The 22927-nt window shown below is 37.5% G+C and overlaps 1 protein-coding gene across 1 annotated transcript; it reads left to right on the forward strand.

Moving 5' to 3' along the window:
• The first annotated feature begins 1652 nt into the window (after window positions 1-1652).
• PCDH10 (protocadherin 10) lies at window positions 1653-20648 on the forward strand. The gene is made up of 5 exons (XM_040625941.1): window positions 1653-4637; window positions 6216-6274; window positions 6825-6931; window positions 14636-14941; window positions 20608-20648. Exons 1-5 carry the CDS (start codon window positions 2007-2009, stop codon window positions 20646-20648), a joined length of 3144 nt encoding a protein of 1047 aa, XP_040481875.1. The 5' UTR covers window positions 1653-2006.
• The last annotated feature ends 2279 nt before the right edge of the window (window positions 20649-22927 follow it).

Below are 22927 nucleotides of genomic sequence, written 5' to 3' on the forward strand. Positions count from 1 at the left end.
TCCGGCGCCGCATGTGCTCGGCCCCTGACCACCTACCCATCCTCACCCCTGCGGGTGTTTTCGGCCGCCCCGCTGTTGTCATCCAGCGGTCTTGCCTCAAACTGGGCAACAGTCGGTGCCCCAGTTAAGCATGGGGGCGGGGAGAGGGATCTCCAAATGTCAGAAAAAGCAGAAAATAGCCTGAGCGCGCCGCCGCAGCATAGCACTTGGCCGAGTGAGGCGCAGGGATATCCGAGGCGCCTTGCAGCGCCCAGCGATGCTCCCATGCCAGCGAGTCGGACGTTAGGCTGGCGTGCTTGAAGGCGGTGCTCAAATGAAACTCCTCAGTCATTGATCAAAGCGCTCGCAGTTACAGCTAGGTCCCCAAGGGAATTAATCTATTTGGTAAGAATGTCGTGGATATACACTGAGAGAGGGAAGAGGCAAGTCTAACGCGTCTGCACATCTATAGTAGCTGCCAGCCCACATCTCCTGGCGTGAATCCCTCGGCTTTTCAGGACCCACCTCCGCCCCACACTCCAACTGCTTCACTCCTTTCCACACAATATCCTTCAGTCCCTCACGCTTAGTTTTACAGAATCCGTATTATATCTCTTCTTTTAAAAATGTCCAGCCAATATCTGCCAGAGTCCCTTAATTAGGTAACCCCTACAGTTAGTGGCACCTCTGCAACTTTACCCCTTTCCGGTGATTTATTTCCACGATCAGTAGTAAAGGAAAATACCTTAAAGGAAAAAGAATGTTAGCGTCATTGGAAACCCCGCTCCGGAGAGAGGATACCGCTGCTGTTGCTATTATGTTTTCTCATTTGCTGATGCAAACAGGGGAACCTCTCTATTCCCTCTCCATTACCTGCGACTGGGGACTGGGAACTTTCCGCGGCAGAGTCCCCAGCCAGCGCCTCGGGACCTGCGGGGCTGTTCTCACTCTCACACTCACACTCACCCCGGCAGCCCGCCCGGACTTGGGTTCCATCCCGCCCCTCCCGGCTGCCCAGTGACGTACCTGCTTGACAGCCAGATTAGCCAATTAGCGGTGGCTCAGTGGGTGGTGCTCCTCAGCGATTGGTTGGCAGAATGAGGGCGCTGCGCAAAAACAGAAAAGCGGAGCGCTCGGAGCTCAGAAACTGCCAGCCGAGATCACAGGCTCTAAGGCTGAAGCAGGAGGAGGGAAAGACTGGAAGGAAGACAGACAGGTTAGAGGGAAAGAGGCTTGGGAAGAAAACAGCAGAAAAGAAACTGCTCATCACACTTATAGAGAGGCAAATGATGGTGGAGATGAGGACAGAGAGAAACCAAACTATGAAAACCAAAAAATACAAATAGAGCGAAAGAGGAGAAAATGCCAAGAAGAACATCCATCCGGAGAAATGAAGAGAATGAAAGTTTTATGCTGCAGAGCCGTTCTATGTTTTTCCGGCACAAAATTCTCTTGCTGTTTTTAAGCCCTTTTGCATTTGCCAGCCGTTGACATTGAGGCATGTTCAGCGGTGCCAGCAGCATCTCCTCTTCCTTCTCCTCTTCCTCTTCATCTTCCTCCTCCTCCTCCTCCTCCTCTTCTTCCACCTCCTCCTCCTTCTCCTCCTCCTCTTTCTCCTCCTCCTCCTTCTCCTCCCATCAGCAAGAAGACAAACCGAGGACAGTCTTGAAATATCGAAATTTCCTCCTTGGGATTTGCCAGCGCCGCGTTGCGCCAAGACTGTCGGAATAAAGGACGCTGACTATTGTATTATTATTTTATTAATTGGTCAGTGGGAAGATTACAGATGAGGAAAGGGGACGCCTGTCACCCTTCCTGCGCTAAGATTGAAAAATGAGGCTGAATTGGGGGAAGCCCTAAAATGAAGCAAAAGGAATAAGATTTTTAAGGACAGAAAGCCACAGGAGCCCCCCACATAGCTCACTTTTATTTGTTTTTTTTTTTTTTTAAGATTTTTTTTCGTGGTGGTGGGGGAGGTGATTGGGTGGCTGGCTGGCTGCGGGAAGCTGCTTCCTTTCCCTTTGGAGATGATTGTGCTATTATTCTTTGCCTTGCTCTGGATGGTGGAAGGAGTCTTTTCCCAGCTTCACTACACAGTGCAGGAGGAGCAGGAACATGGCACTTTCGTGGGGAATATCGCTGAAGATCTGGGCTTGGACATTACAAAACTTTCAGCTCGCAGGTTTCAAACGGTGCCCAACTCGCGGACCCCTTACTTGGACCTCAACCTGGAGACCGGGGTGCTGTACGTGAACGAGAAGATCGACCGCGAGCAAATCTGCAAGCAGAGCCCCTCCTGCGTCCTGCACCTGGAGGTCTTCCTGGAGAACCCCCTCGAGCTGTTCCGGGTGGAGATCGAAGTGCTGGACATCAATGACAACCCCCCCTCCTTCCCAGAGCCGGACCTGACCGTGGAAATCTCTGAGAGCGCCACGCCGGGCACACGCTTCCCCCTGGAGAGCGCATTCGACCCAGACGTGGGCACCAACTCCTTGCGCGACTACGAGATAACCCCCAACAGCTACTTCTCCCTGGACGTGCAGACCCAGGGGGATGGCAACCGATTCGCCGAGCTGGTGCTGGAGAAGCCGCTGGACCGAGAGCAGCAAGCGGTGCACCGCTACGTGCTGACCGCGGTGGACGGGGGAGGAGGGGGAGGAGGAGGAGAAGGAGGGGGAGGCGGCGGGGGAGGGGGCCTACCCCCCCAACAGCAGCGCACCGGCACTGCCCTACTCACCATCCGAGTGCTGGACTCCAACGACAATGTCCCCGCCTTCGACCAACCCGTCTACACTGTGTCCCTACCTGAGAACTCGCCACCGGGCACGCTCGTAATCCAGCTCAACGCCACAGACCCAGATGAGGGACAGAATGGCGAAGTCGTGTATTCCTTCAGCAGCCACATTTCGCCCCGGGCGCGGGAGCTCTTTGGACTCTCCCCGCGCACCGGCCGGCTGGAGGTGAGCGGCGAGCTAGACTATGAAGAGAGCCCAGTGTACCAAGTATACGTACAAGCCAAGGACTTGGGCCCCAACGCCGTGCCAGCGCACTGCAAGGTGCTAGTGCGAGTACTGGATGCTAACGACAACGCGCCGGAGATCAGCTTCAGCACTGTGAAGGAGGCGGTGAGCGAGGGCGCGGCGCCCGGTACGGTGGTGGCCCTGTTCAGCGTAACCGACCGCGACTCAGAGGAAAATGGGCAGGTGCAGTGCGAGCTGTTGGGGGATGTGCCGTTCCGCCTCAAGTCTTCCTTCAAGAACTACTATACCATCGTGACCGAGGCCCCCCTGGACCGAGAGGCTGGAGACTCCTACACCCTAACAGTGGTGGCTCGGGACCGGGGCGAGCCGGCGCTCTCCACCAGTAAGTCGATCCAGGTACAAGTGTCAGATGTGAACGACAACGCACCGCGGTTTAGCCAGCCGGTCTACGACGTGTATGTGACCGAGAACAACGTGCCGGGCGCGTACATCTATGCGGTGAGCGCCACAGACCGCGATGAGGGCGCCAACGCCCAGCTAGCCTATTCTATCCTCGAGTGCCAGATCCAGGGCATGAGCGTCTTCACTTACGTGTCCATCAACTCTGAGAACGGCTACTTGTACGCCCTGCGCTCCTTCGACTACGAGCAGCTCAAGGACTTCAGCTTCCAAGTGGAAGCTCGGGACTCCGGCAGCCCCCAGGCTCTGGCTGGTAACGCCACTGTCAACATCCTCATCGTGGATCAGAACGACAATGCCCCTGCCATCGTGGCGCCCCTACCTGGGCGCAACGGGACTCCAGCGCGCGAGGTGCTGCCCCGGTCGGCGGAGCCGGGTTACCTGCTGACCCGCGTGGCCGCAGTGGACGCGGACGATGGCGAGAACGCCCGACTCACCTACAGCATTGTGAGGGGCAACGAAATGAACCTCTTCCGCATGGACTGGCGCACCGGGGAACTCCGCACGGCGCGTCGGGTGCCGGCCAAGCGCGACCCCCAGCGGCCTTACGAGCTGGTGATAGAGGTGCGCGACCACGGGCAGCCGCCCCTGTCCTCCACTGCCACACTGGTGGTGCAGCTGGTGGATGGAGCTGTGGAGCCCCAGGGTGGGGGCGGGGGCGGTAGCGGGGGGTCAGGGGAGCATCAGCGCCCCAGCCGCTCCGGCGGCGGGGAGACCTCGCTGGACCTCACCCTCATTCTCATCATTGCGCTGGGCTCGGTGTCCTTCATATTCCTGCTAGCCATGATCGTGCTTGCGGTGCGTTGCCAAAAAGAGAAGAAGCTCAACATCTACACGTGTCTAGCCAGCGACTGCTGCCTCTGCTGCTGCTGCTGTGGCAGCGGGGGTTCGACATGCTGCGGCCGCCAAGCCCGGGCGCGCAAGAAGAAACTCAGTAAGTCGGACATCATGCTGGTGCAAAGCTCTAATGTACCCAGTAACCCGGCCCAAGTGCCGGTGGAGGAGTCCGGGGGCTTCGGCTCCCACCACCACAACCAGAATTACTGCTACCAGGTCTGCCTGACCCCTGAGTCCGCCAAGACCGACCTGATGTTCCTTAAGCCCTGCAGCCCTTCCCGGAGTACGGACACTGAGCACAACCCCTGTGGGGCCATCGTCACCGGCTACACAGACCAGCAGCCCGACATCATCTCCAACGGAAGCATTTTGTCCAACGAGGTAAGGCTGAAGCGAAAGGACCACCATCTCTCATCTCCTCCATCTGAAAGCCTCCTCTAGCCCGGCCCTTGTATCTCTGGTGCACTGTGTATTTATATTTAGGATATTAACTTATTTGTATCTTTGTGGGGGCAGGAATTGGGGGGAGGCTATCCTACCCCTTCGTATGTAACCTAAGCTTCCTGTTGTCTCTAATTTTCTGCTCTCCACCCCTCCACGTTTACTTTCATTTCCTCCCTGGTGCTTTGCCACCTTGGACCCTCCCCCTTTCCTCTGACATCGTTCCTTTAAAATCCTAACCCCTTCTCAGTCCTTTCCCTTTCCAGAAATCTGAGGGTAAAGGGAAAAGTGCGCGGGGGAGCAAGGGAATTGCGATGGAGGGACTTTCTGGTACTGGCAAAGGTCTTTTTCTCTTTGCGTTTGTCCCAGGCATTAATAAAGTTAATTCTGTTTGCTTTGTTTATCGATGCTTTCAGTCGCGTGTAAAAGTAAGCTATAGATTGTTTAACTTCGCACAGTTGTCTAAACTCGAATGCATGTTTTAGTGAATAAGTTATCAGATCCTTTCCTCTGAACTCGGGTTGCAGAAAAGCCTTCAGTTCTGCTCTGGACAGCATTTACAGACGCTCTTGAAGCCCAACGCCCACACAGTGTGAATTTGAATGAAGTTGCTTTGGCACAAGCCCCTGTAAGCGTAAACTAACGAAAGGCTTAAACAATTGTTACCTTAAATATATCTTTTAGCGAAAAATCACCTTTTGCCACTGTTCTTGACAAATCACTGCTGTTGGCTTTCTTTTTCAAAGAATTTGGCTTGTCAATTCCGATTTCTTTTTAAAAGATGGAGAAGTGGCAAAGTTGGAAGGAGGGAGGGAGGGGGAGAACAGAGTTGATTTATGTACAAGAAAGTTTGGACCAGAAAGGGTGTGTGGATGGTGGAGGTGGGGAGGAGAATGCAGAGGGCGCTTGGAGGGGGAAAAATTTGGGGGGGGGGGAATTATGATTCCTTTCTTGGCAGGTTATTTTATTTATTTGAGTCTTAGATATTATTAATTGACTTTCATGAATACTTGTATAGCTCATTTGTATCTTAAGCACATTTTGAAAATAAACAACAAAATAATTCCATAAAATATCCAAACTTTTTGCTTATTGAGCGTGCTGTTTTTCTTGTGTCAACCAGTATGCACCTAAACACTTTTTTAGGCCACTGAAAGAAGGACTGCAGAGTGTACCTAGGTTGACTCTATGAGGGACAATAGTTTATGAGCCCTAGCTATGAGGTCATTTGCATTCTCTCCTTAATTGTGCGCGCACACACACACACACATACACGTTTAGAATTGGCTTTTTATTTTTGCAATTTTTTAATCCTTCATTGCAAATCTAGACTGAAGTGTCTCTACGTATTGCCCTTCCCTTAAACAGCAATCCCTAGGGTGAGGTCTTAGGACGGCTTGAAAATTCATAAAACTGTACACAATTACTTAAACTAGACTCAATTCCTAACCTCAAAAGAAGACTACTAGTTAAGCCCTTAGCGTTCAAATGCTCTTGATTTATTTATTTTTTTTCTAGACTAAACACCAGCGAGCAGAGCTCAGCTATCTAGTTGACAGACCTCGCCGAGTTAACAGGTATGGACTCTTTTTTTCCCCCCCTAGCTTGGTGTGTGGACAATTTACTACCTACTAAAATTAGGAATTAGGTGTATTATCCAATATTAAAATAGAAGACGTATAAAGCATCTCCAGCTAGATCAGAATGTAAATACCGATTATGTTGGGGTTCCTAGACAATACATTAAAAATATGGGTATATTTCATCTATATACAACTTACTGAATATATTTGAATATTTTATCAATTTATACTCCTACACTGCTTCTGATAATCTCCCTATTCCGGGTGAATATATACTTTCTTTTATGAAAATGATATAAACATATACATAACTCTGATCATAGAATAATGACCAAAGTGACATGCCTAAAAGGTTCAAACTGACTGCTGTGCTCAGTTTTAAAGAATTAGGCTTAAGGTGATGAAAACTACCTTTCTGCAGAAATAAAGCCAATTGAGACATCTATGAATCTGCAGCACCATTGGTGACCATGTGGTGGCAGAAGAATGTTTTCTGTGTTTCTTCACCTTTTTTATTCTAATATTCACGTTTTTGTACTTCTAGTTCTGCATTCCAGGAAGCTGACATAGTAAGCTCTAAGGACAGTGGTCATGGAGACAGTGAACAGGGAGATAGTGATCATGATGCCACCAACCGCGGCCAGTCAGCTGGTAAGTGTGTTCAAAGGGCAATGGTGACTTTTATAGTTTGTTGTTGTTGTTGTTGTTAAAAGTAAATCTAGAAAGAATGATGTCCTGGGTAATTTTCTGTAGGTTCGATGTTGGTAAGTCCACAAGAAAATGGTGTCATCCTACGTTGATAATTGTGTATTCAAAGAGGATTATAAAAATTTAGTGTTCCTTTGGGTAAAGCTAGAGATTCGTTATGAAATATGATAGAATATGAGCTATTTCTTCCTTATATAACATTCTTTAGTGCAATTATATCGCATACAAAAACCTATAGATTTCTCACCTGCTCCAGGCCTCAGTCTTCAGTCAATTAAGGTATTATTAGGCTTGTTTATGGATGAGGTAACTGAAGATGAATGAAATTGATTGACCTGCACAAAGTCACAGAGAATAAGTGGATGATTGGGAACTAGAATCCAGATTTCTTCCTTTCACAAGCAATGCATTTTGCAAGCCACTGAGTATTGAATCAAAGTAGGAAAGGTGATTAAAAGTCATGAATAGGCTGAAAGCAGGATTTCCAATGCTGGGTTCTTAGGCTTCAGGTCATTAGTAAACATTTGATAATGTGTATTTTCTCAAGCATCCTAGGTTTTCTCATATTTTCAATAGGGTCCATGACATGTCAAAAGTTGAACCCCATGTATATTTGTATATGAGGTTAATAATAACCACTGATGGGGTTGCAATGTGATACATATATTTTACATTGTTTACCTTTACTTTTTTTCTATATAAATTTAACTGTTAAGTTTTATAGGATGCTGATAACTCTGTTTACTAATCCTTAAAGAAAACACTTTTAAAAATAAAATATATACCTTATAATAATGAAAATGATTTCACAAGGGTTGGATATTCTTTCTACTTCATTTGCATTTCAACTAAGATGTGTCCTTGTTGATTTTTTTTTTTTTTACTTTTTCTTTTTTGATTGAGCTTTGTGTTTTTCTGACATGTAAAGAAATGGAAAGGCAAATTAACCTTTGTAACTTAAAAAAAAATTCCATCATTGGGCCATCTCTAGATTCAACTCTGTTCACTTGATTTTGAGCTTTATTTTGATTAATGATGGAACCACAGAGTGATAGAGTCTTCATTTTCAAGGTAACCTTGGTCCTAGAGAGCACGCATTCCTTAACACACTGGGTGGACCTCTGAATGGTGCTGAGACAGTGTGTCAAAGGGCAGTACCCGCCCCATGGTCGCCTGGCAGCAGTGGTTACTGCAAGCCTCTCACTTGGCTAATGTGTGCTGTGTCTGAGGCTGCCTTAGCCTTGGGAAACACAGGCAAGAGGAGGGGGAAAAGGCTGCTCAAGGGTCTCTTTATATTGCTGCAAGTCATTAATATGCAGACCTAATGAGACTTGAGAACTGCCAAGAATCCCCGGAGGTCCCTGCCCCTTGCGGGCCTTCACGCTAAGTGAACAGAGCATCTATTTAGTGTCTGGGAACCTGACAACAAACCAGATCTTGCCAGAAGTTTATATTTGAGTACAAAGTCCCTTTCATTTTTGGCCTATATATGGCATATGATTTATTGTTATCTTTTAAAAGCTGTACGTTTAGAATTGCTCATTCCTATTCATTTTCCAGGGTTTCTAATTCAAGTTAGCCTTTTTAAACTTCTAAAACAAAATGTTTAATATTAAAACAGTATCTGCTGCATGTTTCCTTGGGTGCAATTTATCCTTTTCCCACTCCCCCACCCCTGCTTTGTTTTTTTCTGTAGCACTCCAGTCTCAATGAACATTTCAATTAGTTTAGTCCCTCAGACATAATGAGCTATAATAACCTAACCAAAGAAAGAGAAACGAATAAACATCTGCAAAAAGTGCTAAATTTGGAAGATGGATGGGAATAGATTCTTATCAACCTGCCTTCCCAGTAGCTATTTTATTTCTGAGGGACTCAATGTTGCCATTTTGGTAATGTTTCTTTCAAATTATTTGAGATGTCAAAGCATTAAAAGGAAAATTAAAATGCCAAATTGTGTTCTGGAAAACATTTTTAAAAAACAAGGCAGTTTGTATTTTTCTTTATCAATGGCAAAATTTTTCCCCCTATCTTTACTTTCTTAAACATGAAAAGTATTACAGAATTAATTTATTTTTGTATTTCATTGGCAGTTCTAGGGCAGCCACAACATACCAAGCACAATAATTGCTGTTTTAGAATTGTAATGACACACTTGTATTAAGAAGTAATCTCACCTTTGTGTGCTGAATTGCAATCAGATTTAATATGTCTAATTTTATTGTAAGAATGATTTTGAAGTGTTTTCTTTTTAAGTATAAAACCCTAAATGCAGAGAATTGAAATGCATTTACTTAATGACTTTCTCCAGTTCATACTGATGTTGTGTACCGTAAACTTTATAGCAAGTAGCTGTAATAGTTCCTAAAAGTTAAACCCATTTCAGGTGAATAAGTACATCTGTTTTATTTTCTTGTAAAGTCGGGTATTGATGATCATCCAATTTAGTAATATTTAGGAAATATTCACAGCACATCTATTTCCAGGTTTATGATTTGGAAAAAATTCATACCAATAAGCAAATCTTACTCAGCCAGTTTTTAGGGGGAGAACACCAGATTATCAAGGAAAAATAGTACTAGAAAGACGTAAACTCTGAATCCTGTCCTTTAGTCTGTACCTCATTACATATTCCATTATGTACACTATTGAGCTTAGTGCTTCACCTGTTTAAACTTCCTAACTTTTTATTTATTCTCAGTTTCTTTTTCTATGTTAACATTACTTTGTATTTATTTATTTAGATATGCCTTCTATTTATTCTTCTATGAATAGTTTTCTTTTTTGTTCTTTCTTCCCTACCCCCCCTGCCTTTCTCCTTTCTAAGCCATTTGCAGTCACCAATCTTGTTCATAGAAGGGCTTTAAACACGGAGGCAGCTGCACAGAGAATCACATAAGCTTTTTCAGTTTTCTACTGCACCTGGCTCCATGTGTGAAATTCTTCGGCTTGACCACTGCTCTGTGGCATTTTCTTTCTATAGCCTTGTCAAGGTGCTTTCCGTTTTTTTCAGTGCACTATTGATGTATTAGTTAGGTATGGCAGAAGTCCAGGGAGATGTGGTAAATATATGTATAAACCATCACAAGAGGAAAATCTGATTAATCGCAGCTCAAATAGCCAAAAAAAAAGTCAAAGTGTACTTAAAAGAAATATAGTTTCAATTTTGTTTAGTATATCATTAGATTAAAAGATTTTTTTTTCTGATTTGCAATACTGACACAAAAATTTTAGTTGTATATTCTTAAACGTTTTAACATTATTACAGGTACATCTGAGGAGATATATTTATTTGTAAGAATTTTTTTGCCTCAGTTATTAAATCCTTGCAATATTCATACTCCTGGAATTATCAATTCATTTTTTAATAATTGTGTCTCCTTAAAATATATACTGAAGAATAATAAGTGATTCTGTTAATGTTACTTGTTATGGTTTACCTGAAAATTGTCAAGTGGCTCCTTCTTGTTAATTTTTCTTTCAGTTACAAGGAAACTTAGCTTCTAAGTGTGTTTATTTTTAACTAATTATTGAGATTGATACATGATATGTGGTCAAAATTTAGCTATACATAAAAAAAATAAAGTGATTTGAATTGTCAGTATCTTCAAACTAGTAGATAAAGTATAGCATGAAATGTGTCTGGCCGTTGCACAACTACTGCAATATCAATAAGACAATTTTTGATTTATCATAAGTACAAATTTCCCTCTCCCACCTCCAGTAAGAATTTAGATACTTGCAGATAAACATCCGGACTTATACATAAAGTGAATTTACATTTGTTTGCAAAAGCTTACTCAGGTTTCTGGTGAAAATCTGAGCTACAAATTGATGTTACAGAAAGATTTATAATTGGAAAAATATATGACAAAATATTAGAGAAAATGGAGAAAAATATAAACATTTTGAATGATAAGGAGAAATTTTAATGTACATGTTTTGATTTTTTCATGAGTGAGTCATATTGATAAATATCTGCCTATGAGCTATGTTTTTCTAAAAATTATAGCAACTTTAGTGGTTGTTATTAATATCTCTCCATTTTTTGGTGCTAAGCGGTTAAAGGAGGACTGGAAATTTCTTCAAAAAATTAAGTATTGATTTTCTTTAAAATTAATTTATCATGTTATGAAAAATTAAACATTTTTATGAAGCCTTGGTGCATGAGGAAGACATGTACCCATAACTTTGTATTATTACATTCATCAGAAAACAGCACAAATTGAATACAATTATAATATTTTTGAAATCACAAGTTGTTCTCAGTGGTGATATCACTGCCTCTGACTATAAGGAACAAGTTACTTGCTGGTTAAAAAATATGTATTTAAAAATTTGTCTAAATATATCTTTGCATAACAGGCAGTCTATCACGTCAGCTGTCATGCCTTGTAGAACAGATTATTTCTGAGAAGTTGGAAAAATAAATAACTAGGAAAAGAAATTTCAAATAACATGTATATACATATATACATATATATATGTATATACATATACATGTATATATGTATATATGTATATTGAAATATTTCTTAGTAAATAGCAGAACTTCAAAACTGAGGTTCGGCCTGTATTTTTCTGCTGTACAAGTATCACAGGTTCTATAGTAAGGGCATTTGAATAAGAAAAACTAAAAATCAGGTTAAATTTATTTTCTCTTGGGCCTTTAATTTGAGCTATTAAAAAATTCTAAGAGCAGTGTGAAAGGCATACATTGTAATATGTCACCTGCCCTATAACACCTGGCACTCCTGTGTATTATGTAGTTATTTATCACAACAAAACTTAAATATACTTCTGTTTATTTGGTCATTAAATAATATATTTAATGGGACTGGAGATAAATGAAAAAAGGTAAATACTGCTAGTCTTTTAGTGACTCCCTGAAGTGAGGAATGGTAATAGGAATATTTATCTGGTTCTCAAACTATATATCTAAAAGGCAAAGGATTTGAAATTTATTGATGTACTATTTGTTATTTTTCTTTTAATTTTGTCTCTATGATATTTTTTTCCTCGTGAGAAATTGGTACACTTGCTTTATCAGTAAAACTTGTGAAATATATTCGTGCACAATTTGTGGCACCATCTCTCTCTTTCTGGTTATGTAAAGCTCTGTGTTCGTACTATGGGAATCACACTTTAAAAGGACTAGTTCATAAATTTAGTAAGAACATTATTTATAAGGGCTCTCTTCCTTCTGTCAGGTAAAATTGTTCTTCCAACAAAAACTTTATCATATTTCTCATTTTTCCTGTTATGCACATGATATATTTTCTGTACAGGTTCTCAACTGATGAGAACTTGATTACATCATCTGAGGGAATTTTAACTAGCCTCTAATAACTAAGGAAGTGGAAAACCAGAAAACCATTAACTTGAAGAAAAGAAAATGGGCACAATTGAGTATACACTATCTATAAAAACAAGTACTATTGAAAGTACCTACTAACATAATCAGACAACATCTTAATAATGTTGAGAGACTAGTTTATTAAATTTTTTCTATGAGAGAGATGATCATATTTAAAAATATGAGACTCCTGGGGTACAGGTGCTCGAAAAGATGTGAAAGATTATTAATGGTCTCATGTAGTATATTTAAAATGATACTTATCAGTCATATGAGGAAAATTGCATTAATTCCAAATTTTGCATTATATACCCATCTTTATTAGGGTCTAATAATACAGTTTGATCTTAATATTTGAATTAATTCCACCAACTTTAAATTTAATACCTTGAATTTAATTTTCAAACAAATGATTGCTCATAATAATTTGAATTTTAACAGTAGTTACATCTATCAAAAAAAATCTTTTCTTCTCTATCACACTGCAAATAGGAAGCATTTCTAGTACAGTATTCAAAACATAAATCTCTGTGGTTCTATGGCTCTACCTACCTCATATGTCAATGTGTATCAGGGACATTTTCCTTCCCTAACTCTTTTTCTTTCTACATCTCTTCTTGAAGAAATAGGATAAAAAAACTGAGCTACTTTGGTGTCTAGAAAAACATTGACACGTTTTACATGCTTTCTTAGTCTGGTTCCTTATCCTGGTTTCAGCTCACGTTTAAGTTCCTCAACGGTTCACTGATCAGTAATTTATTTCCAGGCTTATGCATGACAATTATCAATGGAACATTATAATCGAAGTCAGACTCAACATTATACATAGTTTAATTTAAAATAAAAAAGTCATAAAGTGAGATTAATATATGATAAGAAGCTTTGTTTCATTTCTTTAAACATAATTTACATAATTAACTGTTCTGAACTCCAAAATACTTGCGGGTAATCTAGAAGATTAATACTCCGAAGAAATCTTTTCTGTATTTTATACATACAGATGTTAACATTTACACACAAACAAGTAAAGCAGTTTGTGACACAAATGCCATCAGGAATTTATAAACTAAAACTGACTCAAGAGTTCAAATCACTCATGGTATTTATAAGAAGAAACAATCAGATGGGTTCATTAAATAAATATTAGTCTGTCAATTAAAAACAGGAATTCATACTCACGCATTCGAAAGTTTCTTTTATACAGAACGATCATACTCAAATTATTTAAATTGATCCTGTTTAAAAACATGCACAACAAATGTGTTAGTATGTTTAGAAATGTATTAAAATGTGATTTAGGTTTATGCACTTGTTTTTCTGAGTAGGGGTAGTTATCAAAATGAGTACCAAGAAGTATTCTATCATGCTCAAAAATTGTTCTGCTTTGCTTAAGAAACTGAACTTTCTTGCGTCATAAGTCAGATAGTGTTAAATGATCTTGTCAATCTGTGGGAGACAATGAAACTTGAAGATGTCATTTGAAATCTTAGTATTCTCAGATTAGTAGGGAAACTGTTCTGTGTTGACTAGGACAAGTGTTTTCCAATGTGAACATCTAATAAGGTATTTGTCAATAGTATCTGCAGCTGACTCACATTACACTTGATTACCTTGGTTTCCCTAATCACAGTCATTTGTTCGGGTTTTGTCTGCAGTGGTAAATGATAAGTGGCTTGTAGTAATATGGGCTACCAGAGTGTCATTGAAACATACCTTTTAGGGTCATTTTCTGAGAACCTGAGAAAGCATGCTCTTGGCCACTCCTGAAATGTTTCGTTCTTGTTATTTATCAACTTATCAATATGTGTGCTGTATTTCTGTTGAATTTCACTTTCTATTTCATGTCCAGATTTCATAATCTAAATATCATCATTTGTGCTTCACATAGTTCTGATGTTTTTGTCTCTAAGAAGAAAAATGTCGGATGCCTTATCATCATTAGAGATTATGGATTATAAAGGCTTTACACTTTGCATTTTTCTCTGTATGAATTTCACCAGAGATTTTAAAAAATATTCATTCTTTTTCTATTCACCATCCCCTAGTTATTTAAATAATTTAGAGCCAGAATTTTCCCCCAATACTGTGAGAAATTTAGAAACATCTTCCTCAGGGTCCTCTTTGCTAGAAGTCTAATCCTTTGGAAAATAGTACGAAGACATTTTTGGTTCCTGTGAGGTTAAGGCAAGAAAACTTTGGCAAAACACATTTACCCAGCACTCTTTATGCTACCTGTAATGTTTCACATTAGTGAAACCTGAATCTGTAGTTTCTCTTTTTTCTGCTTACAGGTATGGATCTCTTCTCCAACTGCACTGAGGAATGCAAAGCGCTGGGCCACTCAGATCGGTGCTGGATGCCTTCTTTTGTCCCCGCCGATGGACGTCAGGCTGCTGATTATCGCAGCAATCTGCATGTTCCTGGCATGGACTCTGTTCCAGACACCGAGGTGTTTGAAACTCCAGAAGCCCAGCCTGGGGCGGAGAGGTCTTTCTCCACCTTTGGCAAAGAGAAGGCCCTTCACAGCACTCTGGAGAGGAAGGAGCTGGATGGACTGCTGTCTAATACACGAGCGCCTTACAAACCACCATATTTGAGTAAGTATTACATAAAAGGCTTTATCAAAGTATTCCCTTTGAGGGAATAAGTTCAACATGTCATTCTTCTTAGTAAAAATAGAGTTCAGGTTGTTTTCAGAAACAAAGATAAAAGTGACTCTTGGATTCAGGCAGCACTTTACTACGGAAAATGAATATACTTAACAGGAAGACAGGTTCCTGTGTTAGGACATGGTTGTTGACAACAATCAAACATAACTTTTGATGTTGAAAACATTTTTCAAATGTGCTTCATATTTCCTTTGGATATTGCTCTCTTGCTTACTTGATTTCCATGTGTTTTGAAGGGCTTAATTAAGATGGAAAAACATCTCTTGACACTTGAGTCACTGGGAGATTTCATTTTTTTATTGATGCCAGCATTATCGCATAATCATCCTTCTTCCACTGTGACATTAAACATTTTAGGCTAAATTAGGAAATCAGTGCAGCCATCACTTTGACCATTCAACGCAATTTAGTAATATGTTCATATGGAGTAAGTCTCTGATCAGAATCAGAGGAACTATGTGATGGAAACATATAAATAAAGCAATATTCTTCATTTACTTAAAACAATATGTTCTTCTAACATGGAGACATTGAAAATTGTACTCAGCTCTTTCAATATTGGGACCATATTCTCTAAGTGGGTTATTTTATACAACCACTGTGAAAATAAAAATGCTTAGAGATTCTGTAGTGTTATTTCCTTTGAGGACCTTGGTAATGAAGTTATCCTATATGCTCTGCTATAATAGTTATCTTTTCCTTTTAGTTAATGGGTAAATACCACTGACAACTCAATAGTTTGGTCAAATCATATAAACTAATGTTTGATAAGGATGAAACTCATAAAAATTCAAAAGATAACTTTTATCTTTTATGGCAAATCCAACGTATATGATGTTTTCTTTCTTTCATCTCCTGGTATGAAAAAAATCATGGAATCATAAGCTAGGAGCAAAAATGAGACAGATTGCAGATTATTCATTTCTTTTATGATTTATGGAATGGGAGGGAAATAGAAAAAATACTGAAAGGAAAGAAAAAAACTAGAAGAACATATGTGTTAACTCTTATGCATATAAATATGAAAGTCATGGATTGAATGCATTGAGGACAAGACTACTACTGTAGACATTGGTAATAAGAGTGGGCAAGTGTCCTATGGGTAAAGAAATAGATCTGCCATTGGATACATACATTGGGATGGCAACAATGATTAAACTGTTTCAAATTACTTGGAAATACCATTACCCCACAAATGATTAAGTATTTTAGCATTTCAGAACCAAATAATTGCTCCTGTCTATAAACTACTGATACTTGTTTTGCTTTATCTTTTGAAGTTAAAAAATACAAGGAAAGCACATATACTTAAGGGAAGTACTTTGAAATATCTAACATAATAACTATGATGAAATTTGGATGCTAAAGTCCCAAAGTTTAGCTCACATATCTACATACATTAGTGATTTAAAATAGCCTGAAATAGTTACATGTGTTGCTGGAGATCAAAGAATGCATATATTATTTAATTAAGAAAATTAAGATTTGTTTGCCTATTACTCAGAAATAGTAGAATAAATTAGTTTTTAAAAACTATTTTTTTCCCTGTGTTAGCCAGCTCACACCATTCAAAATTTAGGGTTTGGGATGAAGTGTGACCTGGGTGAAAAATAAGCAGAAATATAAGTATTTAGTCGTTTTTACTTATATTTTCCTTAGTTCTTCATAGAACTTCAACTTCTGGTGTTTAATGTTATCTTAGACTCACACAATTATCTTTAAAATTACATCATGGTTCTGATTTAATAGACATAGTCGATTTTATGGTTAACTTGATAGTATAAACTACAAATAAAAAACATTCCTAACGATTTTGCTCTCCAAATTCACATGATGATAGTTGTTAATACTTGTATTATTTATCATCAGGAATGGAAATATTCTCATCTTCTAAATTGAAAAGCATGTCCCTTAATAATTAAACTAAAAACTTGGCACCTATAACTTGTTTTTAATCAGAATGTTTTAAATAATTATTGGGGTAGTAGTTTTCTTTTGCTGAACATGCATTTAGTTCTGTAGTGAACATAATGTTTATTTAATGTTAAGAAAGTAGCTGTATATTTAGTTATTTCTGTAGAGCTCTAAAAATAAAGCCTAATGAAGCTACCATTGTCATTTATAAAATGATCAGGAAATGGTAATATGCTTAATAATACAAATGAGATCATCGTCTATACCCAAGAACTTCCCATTTCTATACTTCTGATTGCTAAATTTAGAATTCAAAATCGCAAGAAACCTTCTTCTACACAAAAGTACGTGTATGCACGTTAAAAAAAAAGTAGTTTGTGTTTTTTTTAAATGCCCAAATACAACTATATTTCCTTTTTTTTTTAATGTGTAAGAAAAGATCCATGAAGAGTATGCATGATGCACTTAATGAAATGGAAGTTATTTTTTAAATTAGGAATAATTTAGAAAATGTCTATTCATACTCATTAGTCATGAGCACTTTATGAACTTGCTTGCTCTTATTTTTGTTATAATGCTGTAGTTTGTTCCTACTATGATAAAAACCAAAGGGATACACTGACAGATTGAAGAAATAAATTTAAACATGTAGAAGGTGGTTGTATTCAATACTCAGTGTTTAGATTTATCTTAAAATGCTAATGAATTTTAGTGTAGCTTTACCTTTTTCAGAGAAATAAAAAATACTAAAATATCACCTTAACTTTTGATAAAAATTAATCACTGTTTTTGACACTTATTAAAATGAAACGTAAAAAAAAAATTATTACCTGGAATTTAAAAATAACACCACATTTTATCGTGAAGAATTCAAGAATTTCTTTAGTATTATAGACATCTTATTTAAAATAAGTCTTTCAAATGACACAACATTATACAGAAAACAATCTGGATAGTCTCAGCAAATAAGGAGCAAAAAATAGTTTAAATTCAAGAATATAATTGATAAAAGCTATATGATTAAGATCATATAAAAACCCAATAGTTAAAACAATATCTTTAATATTACTTTTGCAATCACTCTTGCTTATGATTTTGGCTTTCACATCATTGCTTATGACTTTTGTCAGTAAACAAGCATATCTTTTGGTTTGAATCAGTATAAACAGTACAGTAGTAAAATTGTAAGTATTCATTATTTGGAAACTCATTGATTTCTTGTCAATAAGCATAATCAATGCCTAAGAATTAACAACAGTCAAAAGACAACCAATGAAATTCCATCTAAAATATATTTGTGAAAATCTTTCTTTCATTTATTTAAAGGGTCATATACAATAATAAATTATATTGAGTGAAATGAAAAAATACCCTGACATAATAATTTTTTAAACCCTAAATCCATGAAATTTTCTAGACTCATAGGACTGTAGGGAACCTTTTATTGAAATATCATAGTCTATCATGTGTTCACATTACACAACATTTAGACTAGTCCATGTATGCCAAAAAATTACTTGTTGTCTCCTGACCTAATTTTATTTTTTGCCTACTTTTTGAGTCCTTTTGAAACTTCGATTCAACTCAGTCTTAACACAAGAAAAGATGTCAGAACTTTGAAACATTCCATTTGAAAAATTGCTGACACTTTACCTAGACTTTTTTCAGTAAACCTCATTTTGAGAAAATTCTTTTGGGCATCTATGTTATTTCTATGGTGCACTTCAAGTTTTCAGTTGATTAAAATTGTAGAGCATGTTTTGTTTAGACACATCTCTTTCAATCCCTTCATTATCTCAATCTGCCTTCTGTGAGTTTTCGTAATTTGTTGAACTCAATAGTGTGGTAAGAACATACATAAGATTCAAAATAAAACAACTTTTCTTATTGGTACACATCACCCTCGTATTTATGAATCCTTCTATATGTTTTCTCTGGGATTTCTATATTCCTGTAATGTCATAAACATAGCATCAGTTTGTCAAATAATAAAGTCCATAAATAAGCATATTATACATGGCCTTTTTAACATTTCTGTCTCATAGGTCCGTACATCACTAAATGAATGGACATCTTTTTCAGGATATTTTTTTCTAGTACATATGTTAATTTCTGTTCCCTTTTTCTCCAAGTTGTGTTACTTTTTTATAATATCCTATTTCTGAGGCTTTTGCTTCTCTCACTCTTCTTTATAAAAATAGCTCTAGATTTGTGAACCTAACTTTCTCACTTTTTTAGTTTAAACCTTTGTGACAAATCTCTGGTCTTTGAATCACATCAGTCCTTCTGTTTTTCATTAAATTCCTTTGTTTAGTAATTAAGAATTGATCTCTCATAATCAAAATAGTTTACTTACCTCAACTCTGTAAGCAGGAAATGAATAACTCAAGGCCAGAAAAAAAACCCATCCCAGTTCATATTCTCTGTATGTCTTCTGTTAGATGTAATGTTCACTGAATTTTACGATATTTTAACTTCTTTGAAAAATGGTCATCTATTCACAATTTGTATCATTACTCCAGTTAGCTGATCCAGTAGCTGCCTGGAACCTTCCTGTAACTTCAGATAACTGAGATATTATCACATTATCTTATTTCTTCTGTAGTTGGTCAGTAATGGCCCACCCCAATTAATAGGACTTCAAGTGAAAGCTATAAAAATCCTTCCGAGGTGAATGTTCATTTTACATCTATACATCTGGCAATTTCTGTAGGCAATTTGTTTTTCATTTATTCAGACATCCGTGCTTCTCAGTGACTTATCACATGTCATTTAAAATTTGTGCCTTTGGGTGCATTGGAACTGGTTAGTATCTAATACTCTCTTGGCGTATTTAGACTCATTATCCAGCTATGCGTATTATAAGTGCTAATAATTATGTGATAAAAAAGGGAATGAATGGCTGAATGAATGTTTTTAAAGTACCCAAATAATCTTTAATGCTGTCGTTATACTTTCATTTACACACGCATCTACACACAGTTTTGTTTTGTTTTTAATCCCTAGGCAAACTTTCTTTTCTTCCAATTTTTAAAATATGTTTTAAATTAGTTATACCTCTCTCGTGCTATTTCCTACAAGTTTTTCTAAGGGGAAGTAGATCGTGAACTCATTCAAAATATTGATATGCACGTAACCAAGGTGCTTTTGTAGTTTTTCAGTACTCTGAGACTTTAAACTCCTTTTGATTCATTCTAAGAACTTATATTCTAAAAAGGTGTTAAATTTGTTTCATACTTATTAACTCTCTTAGAATTTTAAATACTCCCCTTTCTTACCAGATCTTTGAGATAATCTTTCTTTGATGTATTTTATTTGCTAGCAGCTTTCATAGTTTAGGTCTTATCTTTTACTTCTTTATAAAGCTAATAGATATAAATTTTCATCTAGTATAGTCACTTATTTTTCTTATATAATTCCCATGTAGGAATTATTTATTTGCATGTTATTAATTTTATTTTTGAATGGACAGCTACGTAGCTAAATAAAAAAATATATTTAAGGGTACGTAGAGAAGACTTAATTGATAAAAGTAGTTTATATCTATTCAATATTTACACTCCTTAGTATATTAGTCTCCATCTACTGTTTAAAGCAGTTTATTTCATGCATACTTTGCTTTTTATTGAGCTAACATTTAGCATATTAATATTATTTATATACCTCATTTTATATTACAGATCATTTCCATCCTCTTTCTTATTTTGTACATTGGAAGTAAATCCATATAAGCACTTGTCCGTCATGTGAGCCTAACAAAGGAAGATTATCAATTAAAATATAAATAGAATTATTCAATGAAAAGGATTATCTACTTGGGATTTTTTTCCTGCCTCATCATATTGAAGATGTATGGGTCAAAATTTAAATGCATTAAGATATAAAGATATTGTGAAGAAGTCTGGAATATACAAATTCACTTGCTTATAAATATCATTAAACATTATTCAATACTCAATGTGCCAGACGTTTTTTGGGTGAGCCTGTGTCTTCTAAAGTCCTTTTAATAGGAATTAGATAGCATCATTTAGACAATATAATTTGGAAACTGTTTTGGACTGTGAGGTTCATTGTTCAAGATTAAATAATATTATCAAATTAGGACTAAACACAGCATAATGGGAGTCAATTTAATGTTTCCCAAAGTATAATAAAAATCTTGGAAGTTTTATATCAAAGTCTAGTAAGACTCCCTAATTACTGCATTAGTGGCCCCCAATCACTTACATTAATTTAGGTGAGGAGAGTATAGAGGATTTGAAAACATTGAATCCCAAGTGTAATTACATACAAAAGGACATGGATAAAGCCAAATTATAAACTAGCAATTTTCACAGATAAAAATCAGGGTTTTATTTCTGAATCTTTCATCGATACATTATATAACATTATACTTGTACATTATAGCTAGGCACATACCGTTTTCTTCCTCCTAGAGATAGTTTTCTTTTAACTGTGAAGATTGAAAAGATTATATGTGAACTTAATTTCAACAAAATTTCCATAATCTGTAGAGTGTTATTAAATTATCAGTCACAGAAAAAATTATCAATGACAGCTTTTAAGTCATTGAATTCAACAAGTGATTGTAAACATATTTTCTGTGTTCTATTTCATGATTCTGTTGTATGGATACATTTGTGCACATATATATATCTCATATAGAAGCATTATATTTTTAATTTAATTTAATTTTTAATTATATCTGTCAATTACCAGAGGAGGAACAGAGCATGATTATTTAACTAATGGCTACTTCATTATCAGATGCTGTTAAACATGAGAATATAGTGTTTTTTGAGAAACAGATAAGTGACGTAATTAATTTTGGTCCGTTTCTTTATTTTTTAAGGTACTGATTGTACTTTTTGAGGACCAGTTCATACTGCATATTATAGTAAAGTTAATCGTGACGCTATGAGGAACTAGATGTCTGTATTCTGAGGAAAACTTATTGTTACTGTCTGTAAAAATGTTGTACTAAGTAAGCCTTTTTTTTTTCCTCTTTATATGTTGCTATTAGACAGAATCCTAACCTAGATTCCAATATTACTTGTGTTGGATATTTAATGGTATGTTTTACACGTACTAGAAAAGTGAGTTAGTTTGTCATCAAGTGGTCTAAGTTTCATATTTATGCCAATAGCTATATTTCAACCAAAATTTGGATAAAGACTGCATTATTCATAAAAAGCATACTTGTAAATATTCTTTGTAAAAATTTTTGGGTGTCTTAAAAAGGAAAAAAAGACCCAAAAAAAAAAGACCTAGGAGAAACACACAAATAAAATCAATATCAAATGTATATTTCTTGAGTTAAATTTTGAATCACCCTTGGATAAAGAAATAGGGTAAAGGGATTCTTTGCGATGTCACTAAACATATCATTGGGTTTTGTCTCAAAGTGCAACAGATGGTAGAAAGTTCTGAGTCAACAATGGCAACAGTATATAAAGTGTACCTAATAAGTTGTCCCAATGGGATACACTTGGTGATGTGTATAAGATACAATATTTCCCACGTAGTTTTAATCAAAATAGTGTTAGAAGTAGGTCCATTGATATGAAGGTGAATGTTATAGTTTAACTGTTGCTATTTTTTCATTCTTAGAAAATGTATAGAAAATCTGGAGGCTGACCTGTAAAATTACTATAAAATTATTGTGCTCTTTCACCCCCACTGTTAATAAACATGTTGCCAGAACTAGTCCCCTTGCTAGTCACTGATGGTGTGGGTTTAAGGTTTATTTGTCAGAGAAATACTCATCAGATGACTATACGGAAGGTCATGAAAATGAGATATGTTTTGGTAGATGTATCTTGATTCTTGAGTTAACTTAATCTTTTTGATAAGAACAATGGTAATAGAAAACAATATTATGTAGAACCCACAGAGTTCTACTAAATTATACTCTTAAACATAAAAATGATGGATAATTTCAAGCATATACAAAAATAAACTCTCCATGTCTCCAGTCTAAACAATGATCAGTTCTTGGCC

The sequence above is a fragment of the Ursus maritimus genome, unplaced genomic scaffold (assembly GCF_017311325.1).
Source record: "Ursus maritimus isolate PB19 unplaced genomic scaffold, ASM1731132v1 scaffold_11, whole genome shotgun sequence".
Classification (NCBI taxonomy): Eukaryota; Metazoa; Chordata; class Mammalia; order Carnivora; family Ursidae; genus Ursus; species Ursus maritimus.

Bases quoted from the DNA above. Each gene is read 5' to 3' on its own strand.
- PCDH10 (XM_040625941.1), top strand. From the start codon at position 2,007: ATGATTGTGCTATTATTCTTTGCCTTGCTCTGGATGGTGGAAGGAGTC. The intron at 6,275-6,824 runs GTATGGACTCTT...TTGTACTTCTAG, and splicing joins AGACCTCGCCGAGTTAACAG to TTCTGCATTCCAGGAAGCTG. The intron at 6,932-14,635 runs GTAAGTGTGTTC...TTCTGCTTACAG, and splicing joins CAACCGCGGCCAGTCAGCTG to GTATGGATCTCTTCTCCAAC.